Raw genomic sequence first — 13,606 nt, 5'->3', positions numbered from 1 at the left:
ACCCTCCCTCAAGCCAAAGCAACTGGCATGAAATGTGACAGTAGCTAATACTAATATCTATCCCTGTCTAAACTTACCTCTCTGCATCCTTTGAGAATTAAAAGACAGATGTTTTTCTTGTTATTTCCGCCTATTGCTACACAAAGCTCAGGCATTTTAAACACTAATTTATGGATTACTTGTCCCTGCCAAAAGAATACAACAACAGACGATACAAAGATACAGTACAAATTTGCACCTTTTTTTGTCGCTGTTTTTTTACCTACTAAACGACATCTGATCAACCCAGTACAAAGTCATGTCAATTTAATAGGCTAATAATCTATTTTAGCAATTGTTAAGCAATGAAACAAGTTTTATTGAAGTTTTAAAGTTTAATCCATGATTTAACGTATAAGTAAGTCAATCCAAAAATAACTGGTCCATCTAAACATCCCTTTATCGGTTGGCAAGCGATGTCAGCAGTTGACAGATCCGGCCATAGTATGGCACTGACACAGAGGCAGGTCTCCAATAAAGTAAATTATCTCCAGATCTGGTTGTCTGAAATATGTTATTTTGATGTCAGAATGTTCTGAAGACATGTGGCATGTGAAAACTGGGTCCAATATTCATTTCTGTGACCATGGAGCGAAAGAATCTGTGATAATCTGTGATCTCGTTCACTTCGCCCATTGGAATGAATACAGTCAGACCTGCTTCCGGTCTCCTAAAGGGGCGGGGAGGTGGAGAAACCCACGTGACAAAGACACAGGAAATAAACGGATAAGAAGCGTCTCGGTTTCTCTACTGTCTTTGGTTGCCCGTCTCATTTGCCTAGATTGATTAAAAAAATTTAAAAAATATATAATTATAAAATAAATGAAAAATAAAAAAACACAGCTTTGGGCTTCTCTGACGATGTGTTCCCTGGCAACAGGATGTTTCCGGGATACGATGGCGTTCTCAAGGTGTTATTTCAACACTCAATCAAGGGAAGCAACGAAATCGATCCCGGGATTATTGGAGGTCTCCCTTTCATCATGGCCAAGTAAAGCAAGCTCAAAGGCTCCACAAAATTTCATACAATTGATTGTTCTGGATAGGATGTGTCGATTTTTTGTCACCTCTTAGTTGTGCCTTGTAACACCAATTCTGTACCCTCATCTAGACTAAGCCTGCCAAAAAAAAAAACTTAGGTTTAAACAATTGTCAAGATGGATACTTTCGTGCCGTTTGCACTTCTCAGAAAGATGTTTAAGGTTGTAGCCCGTCGTTGTCTACAACATTTCGGTGCCCAGCAAACAGGGAAAGCAATAAAAGGCATTACTTACACGACATCCAGCAAGCCAGCTCTGTTTGTCAAGATAAGAGCGGGAGAAGCCCGTCCTAGATCACCTGCCTGCTGCTTAATGTTTAAATTGGGTCCGGTCCAAGCTCTTTAATCCTCTTTTGTTCTTCCAGTGTAAGCAGTGTAAAAGGATGTTTCTATAAAGAAATAATAGAATTTTCTTTCTCCATGGGTCCACTTGAATTTGCAATTTTCTGAAAGCTCCGATTTAACGACCAGGAGTAAACGACAGCCTCAAATATGGTAGTCCGTAGAAAACTATCCAATCACATTAAAAGAAAAACTTAAACGCAATTCCGATTGGCTTCTAGTAAAAAATGAGGTCCCGGGGCAAATCTTGAAGCCGCCAATTGAAACGCAGCCTCAGCTCACCTGCTCTCCAAAAGTTTGAGGAGCTACATCAAGGTTGTATTACTCATTTGGCCAGCGCCCTGGCTGGCGGAAGTAAACCGGAAGTATACGTATTCATATCAAATTGAAATAAACACAATTTAAAAACGATTAGAACAATAATTAGATGGATACGGGGTGAAGTAAAATGAGTAAACAATTTTGACGTAATAAATAATTTTGCTTAATTAATTTATGTTTAATATGATGTAGTCTGCAGAATTGGAAGGGGGGCGGCGCACCAGTTTTTAATCCATTTCAACACCTGTTGAGTCTTGAGCAGCTCCTGCTGGGGGAAGTGTTTGTTCTGCATTCTTGAAGGAAGTAGAAATGATGGTGCTCAAATCACAGATAGTACTAAACAGCTTGTACCAGTGTTGACTCTCAGCTGGTTAACTGCTTGTGTACCTGTAGGAACTGTGGAGATATTTTTAAAAAATTATTTTCAGTACCTGCCCACAGAGATGATGCATCAGTCAAACTACAGACCAAAAATTAATTATTAATTAGTTTTATTTAAAAAATAAATAAAACTTTAATGTATTCCCTTTGGTAACTGCACAACTCAAACAAACCCCAATGATATACTGATTTATTAGAAACAATAATTCAACTTTGATTAAGCACGCCAAAATATTTCTTCCCGTACATCTGTAGCTGAGACTTCCAGTATCTACCTCCTATTCTTTGCTGGAAGCCATCAGTGTTTTCCCCGCTGTACCTCTATAATCATCCAGAGCAATGAGACTTTTTATGTAATGGATAATTGAAGCAGTTTATAAATCAATAATTTCAGTGGTAGAGGAGCAAGCATAGTACATGTAACCCGGCCCAGGACAAGTAATGAAAAGGCATCTGAAAGGGAGAGAGACGTATCTGCAGGGGATACAGCGTTTTGTTTTGACTCTCATGCTTTTAGGAAAGCATGCTGTCGCTACAAGGGTTTACTTTTATTAAAATGGTCTTAAAGAGTAAACCAGATAATGCTCTGGCTCAGGACGCACCTATGAACACATGCTTTTTACCACATTGTGTCTTCAGAGGAAGAAAGATGAGACAGAAGTGCATTTTATAGGTTTGAGTTCAAAGTGATAGAGAACAGGAGGAATGTAAATACCGTCAAACTTTAATTGCAAAAGTTTAAAAAAAGGACAGAGAGACAGAGATGGGGCGAAGATGTACAGTATGGTTTCATCGTACTAAACAGAGAAACAGGTTAGGGAGGAGACCCGGTATGAGTTGTGTGTGTGTGTGTACGTGGGGGGGTGGGGGGTGAAAAGGGGAAGGGTGAAGGGGGAGAAAGGAGAGTGGGAGAGAAGTGCTGTGTATGGGGGAGGGAAAGGGCAGATGCACCCATGATGAGGACAGGAGGGTACCAAGAGGACCCACTACCCCTCCACCCACCCACCTACACACCTACACACACACACACACACACACACACACACACACACACACACTCCCGCTTACGTCTCTCATTTGAGAGAGCTGTCAGCAAAATGAAGGAGAAGAGACAGAAGTAATGTAATGAGTGCGGTCTCGACACAGCCCCGGCATGTCTCTGCCGCTTCACTGGTCATCACTACATCCCACAGAGAAACGAGAGTGTTTGCTTTTATCTGCCGTTGTTCCCTCCCCCTCTTCCTCCCCCTCCTCCTCCACCACTCGGCTGGTTGCCATGACAACAGCGGAGCTCCACCCAGGAAAGAGATGTGTATGCTGGGAGAAAGAGGATTATTGGGGTCAGTGGTCTCTCGCATGCGTGTGTCTCTCTTTCTCTCACGCACATGCACACACACGTTTTCTCACAGCTTATGACTATGCATAAACACGTAACAATACAGTAACTGATTATTTTACATGAATGGGACCGGACAAATAGTTTTTGTTGTTGTTTTCGTTGTAATTCATCGACCCCCCGGAGAGTTAAACTAAAGAACTCATTTGCCCCAGACCGCTAATAGTGCAGTGTGTTTTGTGGATTATTCAAACTCAAGTTGTTTACTATTGCACTTCCATAAAGTTCAAAGTTTAAAGGATTAAATGGAATATATTAATAAAATTCTGTCATAACGATGTATAAGTTGGACTGTCCTTAGTGCCTCTGCCTTAGTGTTTGTACAGTGGCAGTGTGTGTTTTCCTTTCATGTGTTATAATTAAATGTATACAAAATTATTCATTATAAAAAACATAACCAGACACTTTTTAAACTCGCGTATAAAAAGGGAGAAAAATATTCTGAAAAGGGGCTGGAAGCACATTCTACACCTACTTCCTTACTGAGAAATTCAGGCCTTGTGCCCCGCCCACCACTGCTGCTAATGCTAGGTGAAAGAGCAGTGCATATGAACACGGTTAGTGTTTGAGGAAACATCGGAGAGCCTCAGCCACACGTGAGCCTCAGTCAGACCTAGACTCAGATGAGCAGTCTGTTGTGCACCAAAATGGGTGACTAGCAGACGTACCAAAAAGGTTAGCATTGTTAGCATCTTTTATTTGTTCATGTTGTATGTTATGTAAACCACCACCACACAAGTTGACCGGATTGGTTCCTTAGATTTGTGACATTTGAAACTGTGCCAGTCTGAATGAGGTTTTTTGAATCAATGTAATTTCAAGATGGAAACAGTCATGGCGTCGACTGCTTATTTCACTCATGATATGTCTTGTATTATATAATAAATCATCACGTGGACCGTTAACAAGGTAAAACACTTGATTTTCATCAGAGGGTTCTTTAAAAGACTGAAAATGCTTTCACAAAATGAAATGAAACTCAGCCTAGCAGATTTATTATTAGCTATGTATAGTCTTACTTTCCTGTGGGCGAGGCTGTAGACCTTGAAAAAACTAACCCTTGTAAACTTTTGTCTTATCTAATAAGTTAGCAAGTAAAAGTTTAATAGTGGAGTTATTTAGAACAGAAATGAAGCCGCACTTCGAGCTAACGATGGGGCTTGGAGTTCGGTCATTAGGAGCACATTCACATTTCTGTCTGGCTGATGATTGGTTAATAAAAGTGCTGCTCTCTGCCAATAACTGAACATTGGCAATTCACAGATGATTAATGATGACTGTCTTTAAAGAAAGGAGCTGATGTCTGCCAAAAAAGTTGCTAGATTTGTCACATGGTTGAAGTGGGCCTCTGTAACCCCCTTGATGACATCACTATGACACCATCTGGTTTATTTTCTCAGGCTTGACAAAGCTCCGCCAAAGTCACAAATGACATTAAAGTCCTGATTTCAAAAGTTTGACTGTACTAACTTTACCGACGAGTAAACAGATTGTGTGTAAAATTGGCTTTTTTTTTTAAGGCTTAGGAAAAATCTTCTAACAAAACAAGTAAATACACAGCTCTGGCAGAATGGCTCCTCCACGATGAAACATGTCATTACTGAGAGGTTTAATACAGTTCAGATTGGCGTGGCAGCCATCCTCGCCTTATTTCTATGCCTGCTGCCTCTGTTGTGACCAGGCCACTTCAACAAGTGTCTTTGTTTTCCCACAGCAGCTCAGCGTTTCTCCCTGTCTGCATTGTCTGTCTGTGGGGAATAATTCTGGGGCAGACAGCTGAGGTGGGTCGATGTTAATAACAGCTCTGAGTTTCTCTGTAAAGATCAGACATTTATGGGTCTGAGGGGGAATCTCTGCACAATTTTTCATGAATGACTCGGCAGATTTTCAGGCTCGGGAGGTCGATTTTTCTTTTTTTTCCCCCTCGACATTCACTTCTGTGTAGACATATTTAAACAGCACGTTAGCCGCTAGTTAATCACCTTATTCCACTCTGCATTTCTCTCAGACACTTTTGTTTGATTTGACTTGATATTTGAGGCATTTAATATTTGCATATTGTCCAGGGAACCAAGGTATGCATTTATAAACGGTCTTGTGCACACATCCTGTGCAAACAGCGAATCATAGCTCGAGGCGTGATTGATGAAAAACTAATCTCTGGATTACACTGACTGTTTTAAACTTTCAGTGTGAACTTTTTTTACATTTTTTTTCCAGAGCATGCATTGCATATATATAAGATATATGGGACATTTTAGTTAATATTACAAATGTGACCATCTGGCTTCAAACGTCAAAGAGAGAGAATGTAACTGTTAGACAGAGCTGTGAGGGGGAGATCATGCAGAGTGTGTAATCACTGTGCAGGTTTGCGTACCAACAGATCAGTGAATTGGCTGATTTGTGTTGCTTTATCCAGCCAGAAGGATCTACTGATTGGAATCATTTGATGAAACTTCTCATCTCTCACTGGGTTGTTCTGCTGTCTCGGGTCTCACAAACGTCCCGTCCTCCCTCAGCTTTCATGAGCTGCCATATGCAGCCATCTTGTGGTTGTCATGTTGTACTACAGACTCACAGCCTCCACAGCTGAGAGCTAATAATCACAACATTCGAAGCAGAACACCTCCTTTTCCAACAGAATTGCATTTGTGATTCTATAATATGAATAATGCATTAAAAGGTCCGTCTTAATTTATTTAATGGAAAATATAAACACCTGGTGCCATTTCCAGAGTTAATTGGATCCATCAAGCATGACATTAAGCAGCACATGAGTGGTTGCAATTAGTGGTGGTTCGATTACCCACCACTGCTAGAGTTTGGGACCACGATCGTTTCTGCAACCCAGCTGAGAGAGTATTGTCCATTCCCGCTCTGAAACTAAAAGGTCTTTGTAAGAGCCGCCTCTCAGGGTGAAAAATGCAGAGGTGCACTCTGATGTTTGAGGACTGACATTATGAGAGATGAGGAAGCCAGAGGAATCCAGTTATTAACAGTGAGTGAGGCAGAAGCATAAAGGAAAAATGGCCTTAACAGCTGCAAATTTGGGAGATTATTAGAAAGTGAGAAATCAGGGATGCTTTAATGACATTTATACCTGCAGATTGATGGCTTATTTCAACGCAAGTAATCCACTAATGAAGGGTCTTTAGTTTCTCACTGTATAATAAACCATCGGTTCTGCAGTTATAAATGTTATAATGGGTTCTTCCACTACAATGATCCATTAAGTCTGCAGCTCTTATCTTATTCAGTTAACTACTGCATGTGTACAATTTGAAATCCCAAAAGACAGCAGAGCCCACTGCCATTTATGTGACTGCACTGTAATCGCATTAAAAATGTACTCCTCATATCATTGGAGAGATCCTCCTAATGAAAAGACACAGCAAGTTGTGCTGCACAACATAAATTGCCACTAACGGTTTATTGGTTATTTGAGCATCAATTCATTAGATAATACAACTATAAAAGCCACTAGTTGCTTAGCTTTCTGAGATTTCATTCAGTGGGGGGACACACTCTGCAGCCCTGTGGTACAGTGGGCTTCACTATTGTGCAGACAGGCAGTTATGACTCATTAGAGGGAGGATCAGGAGAGATGTGTCTTGACAGTAGTCAGCCTATAACAGCAGACTGGGATTGACTCTTCTGTCCTGACTGCAGGTCAAAAGGTCACTGTTCCATGAAAGAGCCCGGGAGGAAGAACAGTCAGTCCTGCTTGGAACCACGACCAGGTCATCACAGTGCACAGAGCCAAACAGTGAGAGAACAGACTGACTGTAGTGGTGGTGGACCCGGCCTGGAGGTATCAGGGTCATGTTAGTTTATCAGCCTCATGTGAAACAACGAGGGTTTCTATTGATACAAGCAGCGACAGGGAGTCCGAGGAGGAAGGTGAAATGAAACTGTCAGACTTTAAGGAGGCCTGAAACAAGATGTGCTTGTGACTTTAACTTGTTTTTTTTTTTTAACATGATAGTTTCCGTTTTCTTTCCCTTGAATCCTGAAGCTTCATGATTGTTAATGTCATCTCATTCCAGGCTGCCTGACAGTGTCATATTTTTCTAACCCAACTCCTCATTGAAGTTATGTGATGTTTTATGTGAGTCACATATTAAACTAAAAATTACATTCATTTTACTGAGGCAGCGCTCAATCAGTCTGCCGACAATTTTACTCAAATAGTCAATTAATTGTTTGGTCTATAAAACATCCACTATTTCTATATCTATAAATTGTTGATCCATAAAACAGAGACAGATACACACGACAGTTAACAAAAGCATGTTGTCAACATGTTTACTTACTGTTACACAAGATGCAAACAGTGAATATCAATTCTCTCTCAATTAATCATTCTTGAGATCAAAGTTGAGTAAATGATCAATCCATAATCAAAACTGTAACAGCTTAATTATCTGTTAATCAACTAATTGTTGTATGTGCAGTGCAACGCAAATCTTAGATTAAAGATCCAAGCTGGGAAACACTACAGCAATCCAAACATTTAAAAAAAAGCCACCTGTTTAAAAGTTTGTATTAAAATTTCTGCCTTACATTATTACAAGTTTTATTTTCAATACCAGCCACAGCAGCAGTATTGTAACAACTTATTGGTTCTATTAATAAACAGGCTTTGGAAATAAATGCACTCGGAGACGGTAGAAATATTTTTTAGGAATAATTTATTGCCAGTAGGAAAGCGTGAGCTTGTGGCAGTATTCAATAAAAACCTTAACAAGACCATAGCATTGCTCACACACACATAGACACATGAAAAAGTCACGTGTCCATGGATAACTCTGCACTATAAATATATTGGGTCCCATTTTCTTGGTGGAAAAATAAAGAGGTTCCAAAGTCAAAATTTACAAACAAACAAATTAAAAAAAAAAAAAAAAACAACAACACAAGAATATGCAGTCGTTCACTGAAGACCCTTTTTGAAATGAGCAGGAGACAATAAACTTTACGAGTACACTGTGCGGGAAAGCCACGCTCTTCTCTCTTTTTTTTTGACACTTGTTTTTTTCGTGAATGTAAGCACAGTAAGGCTGATAATGTCACACCATTTAACTCTTTTTTGAAAATAAAAGCATAGAATATCTACAAAACCTAGTAAACTTTGAAATCAAAACTGTACATTTAAATTTACATTGAAAATGAGGACTTGTATAAAAACATTTTGCTTGATTTTTTTTTATAGAAACAAAGATATTGTGGTGAAATACTCTTTTTTTTTTCATGACGTTTTTCCTGTTGTACATTGAAATGTTGATCCTTCAGACAATCCACTTCCTGTGTGAGATGACAGTTACTTAAAGCAATGGCACCGCCAACTCAGAGGGGCAGGAGTTGGACTGAGCAGACGCAAAGATGCTACAGAGTCTCTCCCATAACTTCTTCAGATCTTCTCAGCCGATTGGCCTTCACAACCAGTCTCAACAACCCCTGTGTTTTGACTCATAGTGTGTGTACATGTATGTATATGTTTGTGTGTGTGTGTGTGTGTGTGTGTGTGTGTGTGTGTGTTGTTGTGTTTTGTGTTTCCACAAACTGTGTGTTTAGTGTGGGTGGTGTGTGAGGGGCAAACGTAAGGTGTAGCTGTGGGTTCAGGCACTTTTGTTTGGATCCAGTGTCAGACTTCAGTGTGCTGTTGGGAGTCCAGCGCCGGGATGGACAGCCGCTCAAAGTGGCCCTCGTCGCCGCTTTCGTAATCGCTTATCATCACCTCGGACTCCTCGCAGCACGCCGACATGTCCGAGCAAGAGGCTGTGGACGTGTACAGAGACATGGACATGTTGTCCAGAGCTGAGGAGTCAAAGTCCCGACTACAACCTAAAGGGAAGCCCCCTCTGTAGCCACTGGTGCCCAAGGTAGAAGCTGGGGTGGTGTTGGCTGAGGTGGAAGTAGCCCCTTGGCCCTCTGTGTCACCCCCGTCGCTTGGGTAGGAGTGCTGCGGCAGGTACTGGTTAAGGCTGTAGAGCTGGGGCAGGGCCGGGCGCTGGCGGACCCCGCCCGAGCCGCCTGTGCCGGCAGCAGACGGGTCCAAGTCTCTGCCCAGCGGCCGCAGCGTGTCACAGCGGTCACCGTACTCGGGCAGAGGTGGCGGCGGCAGGTCGTCATTGGCAGGGAAGTCCTCTGGCGGCGGAGGGAAATCGCTCTCAATGTCGAAGCCGCCGGGATAATAGTCGGTGTCGATGGCATTTGGGTCACTGTACAGAGGGGCAGGCGACTCCACAACCTCATACTGTGGAAACTCCTGGATTCCAGGAAGTTGAACACTTGGCATCCAATCAGATGTGTCCCAGTGATATCCTGTTAGAGAGGAAACCAGCCATTCATTAGTGTTCCTGCACTAAAGCTCAATGCATCACATCTGGTTATTAACATTCACCAAATGCCATCATGTTAAACGTTAAAAACCCCACACCATGCAAAGGGAACACAGTACAACAACGTCACACCAACACGATGACTTGTTCATTAATACACACTTAATTTTGTGAGAGACTTTTTCACAGACAGTGAGATAAAAAAAATTATTCAATCTCCCTGTTTTATTCTCTGCCAAAACTATGAAAATACTTTCTGAGTGTTTCTGTCCTTCCTGTTTAAAACATGGGTATCTCTAGTTGTGTGTTTGGGACATCAGTTGGCTAAAATGGTTCGATCTAACAACACAGGCGAGGCAGATGTGGGCGAGATCCCACAGTCCTCTACGGCTCTGTATCTCATTACAGCTGCAAATCAATCCCGTCAGTCCTTTAGGATTTCACTTCAATCTCTCTCCTAATTAAACCTGGACTACATATTCTAATTCAGTCGGAAATACGTCACACCACTGATGCTGAAGACTTTCTAACTTTCGTTTCACTGTATGTTTAAGGCAGAGTTCTCCTTCCTTCCACAAATACTAAATATCAGAGTGAATCTTTTGAAAATAGTTACTGTAGATCCTGTGACAAACTCTTAACAGTAGTTACACACACATACACACACACACATACACATTTACAAACACATATGACTCAGAATATTTCCAGTTAGTTACGGAGCATAACCTTTGATCACATGACACTTGGATTAACATTTTCTCTAATGTTGTCACCACATCAAAGCCATGCATGGGAATGTTTCTGGGGGGTAATAAATAATCTTACAAGGGCATACGTAACACCGTATGAGGCCACTGATGCAGAAAGGTGCTCAAGTGTCGCACCAGCTTTGCCTTAGTGAGGAGGTTTAACCCTTAAGCTTTAGGGGTTAGTGGTTAAGAGTTAAAGGGTGGGATCGGGGGGGAACACCAGTGTACATCAGGCAAACAAAGATGAAAAAAGTCACCTCTTGGGTTCTTGAGATCATGAGCCAAAAAAGACTCTTTATATCAGGCAAGAAGGAGGAGAAAAGAGAGAAAGAACAAGTCACATTAGAACCTGAATGGAAGGAACAATCGGCAAAGAACACAAATGAAATGAGGACAATGTAACACTACAAGACCAAATAATGATGAAGAGAGTGACAGGTTAATTCATGGAAAACAGGTTTGCCATTTTCTTAAACAGACTTCTTGAGGTGTGTAATCAAAAGTTGGCAAAGATCAATACCGAGACTTGTAGGCAACACTTGTGTGCCTGTTTAATTTAGTATTTGCATATCTTAATTAATTAGCAGCTGCATCTGAAAAGGCACACGTCAGGGTTGGATGGGCTTTGTCAGAGTAAGATAATGGCAACTCTACAACCTGCACTTCACATCCCAACACCAAGGACAAAACTACTGGCAGATTGAAGCAATAAAAGAGTACCTTCTCCTTCCACCGTGTCAACAGCAGCGTTGACAAGGTGGATTACTGTCACTATGGAGGCTTGTGTGAGAGGCAAGGGAAGGGAGAGTGGGTGGAAGAGACCTAGCATTAGTACAAATGCTTTTATAATTTCAAAAGAAAGAAAGAAAGAAAAAAAAACACATGGAGAGCATGGTGGGTGGGAGCACAAGCAACACTTCCCATAGATGTTGCCGTCCTTGTTGCTTTTTTTTTTTTTTTGGCTTTTCTGTGTCGCCAACGAATGTTGGGGGGGTTTCATGGCTGGGCACAAGACAATGGGGGTAGGCGACACAGTATGGGGGAGGGTCTGGTTTTGTTTGTGCAAGATAACACACAACAACAACAACAACCATAACAACAACAACATACTGAATGCTACGGGGTGCCATTGACAGTACAGATGGAAGAATCAGTGAAATTCCCTGGAGATATAAACGCATTTCCAACCCTAAACACAGAGAAGAGCCTCTGTGTGTGTGTGTGTGTGTGTCTGGGAGACAAACTGAGGAAATAGAATTACTTCCTCACAACACATTTCATTTCTTAATCGTTTTAGGATTCGTTCTCATTTTTCGAGGGTGTAGATGCAGGTTTTGATGACTTATGAGCAGCACAATCCCCCAACATGATATCCCAGTGATGACACAGGGTAATAAGTATGAAATGAAGAGGAGCTGGGAGAACATAACATATGCGTATATACCCGTGTGATATGTTCCTTGATGTTTGCTTTAAACATCCGCTTGTGGCTATGTTTTGAAGAAAAAGAACAGACAGACACAAAAGAAAAGAAAGAAAAAAGAACATGCTTGTAAATAAAAAAAAAAAGGAATATGCAGATGTGATTTTCAAACAGAACATAACTGCTGTCTAAGTAAGTCATCAAACTCCTTTTGTTGAAGCTGAGCTCAGGTAAACTGAGACCGGCTGAATTGAAAACAGGGTCAGAATGCTTTTTCATTTATATATATATATATATATATAATCCCAGGAGAATTACACAGCACAAGTTTTTGTGATTGCTTCCGTCTGTACCGGTAGTGATTGAGGACTTACAGGCTGGACCCCCTATTTAAAACCTTGTTCTGGATCTGTGGACTGATTTGATCCATATGGGAGCTGAAGCCCCGCAGCAAAAAGAAAGAGAAAAGATCACATGACCCCAGAGCAACCATTTGGGCTGTCCATTCTGAGCATGCAGAGAAAGAGCGTTAGCACTGAAATCAACAAAGGTAACTGCTGCAAAAATCGTGCAGAAGAAAGAAGAAAAGACAATAACTCATCACAAAGTGCAAAATGACATTTCCTACATGTACATCTACATCTGTAAAGTGCTTTTCAAACTCTGCTGTCTTGTTAGTTTTCCTCCATCTTCACTAGGAGAGATAGATTTTACAAGCTGAATGGCAGCATACCGTTATCATCACAGGACTCTGACTGGAAGGAGCTGAGGGACTGGACCTCAGACATGCTGCCCCTGGTGTTATAGGGGTGACAGGCACTGTCCTCTACAGGCTTCTTGGTCAGGCACGGGTCCAGGTCCACCACTTTAGCTAGTACAGAAAGCACAGTACAGTTTTAGCATAAAACTACATGCGTGAGATATGAAAACATCCTGTGTAGGACATAGGGATATGGTTGAAATCCATTATTAGGTATTAGAGTATAGAAATGTGCGACAAGCTTTGCTACATTTCCATTTTATGGGATATTTCTGCATTTAAACTGTTGAAAGTGAATATAAAACATGCATATTTTTCTAGTTGATTATAATATAATGGTCTGGTTCTGGTTTGTTTATAATATCAAATTTATGTAATGAACCATGCCTCATGCAGAACAGTGGAGCACAGTGGAACACACGCAATACCACAATCATTTTCTTTCATAAAGAATTAACTCGGGCAGCACTTTATTTTGAGGGTACATAATTTTTTTTAAACAATTCTCAACAAGTTTCCTGGAAAGAACTGCATAATTTGGAGCCATTTAGACAAAATAAAGGCAAAGTTCTGTTATTTTAATTATTTAAAATAGACTTTAGTTACTTGTGTTGAGCCCATAAGCACTTTCAGACTTACAGGGGAATTTCCCTCAAAGAACTGCCCCATTTAAACCTAAGTAAATATTCATTCATTATTTATTTATTTTTAGAAACTTTTTTGTCCATACACTGTATGCTGAATTGTATGCCTGGCTGTAGAAACGTTTACAGGTTAATTTAGCAAATAATTGAAATGGGAAGTGTACC

At 40.9% G+C, this 13,606-nt stretch overlaps 1 protein-coding gene across 9 annotated transcripts in view; it reads right to left on the bottom strand.

Moving 5' to 3' along the window:
• Positions 1-8,195: 8,195 nt before the first annotated feature.
• fat1a (FAT atypical cadherin 1a) overlaps positions 8,196-13,606 on the bottom strand; it is a 74,411-nt gene continuing 69,000 nt past the window's right edge. For 3 of the 9 annotated variants that reach the window (XM_056372548.1, XM_056372552.1, XM_056372549.1), the window contains 3 exons: positions 12,771-12,908; positions 10,872-10,907; positions 8,196-9,845 (listed from right to left, as the gene is read on the bottom strand). In XM_056372548.1, the coding sequence (XP_056228523.1) occupies positions 9,166-9,845; positions 10,872-10,907; positions 12,771-12,908 (854 nt within the window). In that variant the 3' untranslated portion in view covers positions 8,196-9,165. Of the gene's footprint in view, positions 9,846-10,871; positions 10,908-11,334; positions 11,395-12,081; positions 12,105-12,411; positions 12,475-12,770; positions 12,909-13,606 lie in introns of those variants that run through there. The other 6 variants (XM_056372551.1, XM_056372553.1, XR_008827204.1 and 3 more) reach the window with 5 other exon arrangements.

Source organism: Seriola aureovittata, chromosome 3 (assembly GCF_021018895.1).
Source record: "Seriola aureovittata isolate HTS-2021-v1 ecotype China chromosome 3, ASM2101889v1, whole genome shotgun sequence".
Lineage (NCBI taxonomy): Eukaryota > Metazoa > Chordata > Actinopteri > Carangiformes > Carangidae > Seriola > Seriola aureovittata.
The sequence above is the reverse complement of the archived record's forward strand: the minus strand, read 5'-3'. Positions and strand labels throughout refer to the sequence as shown.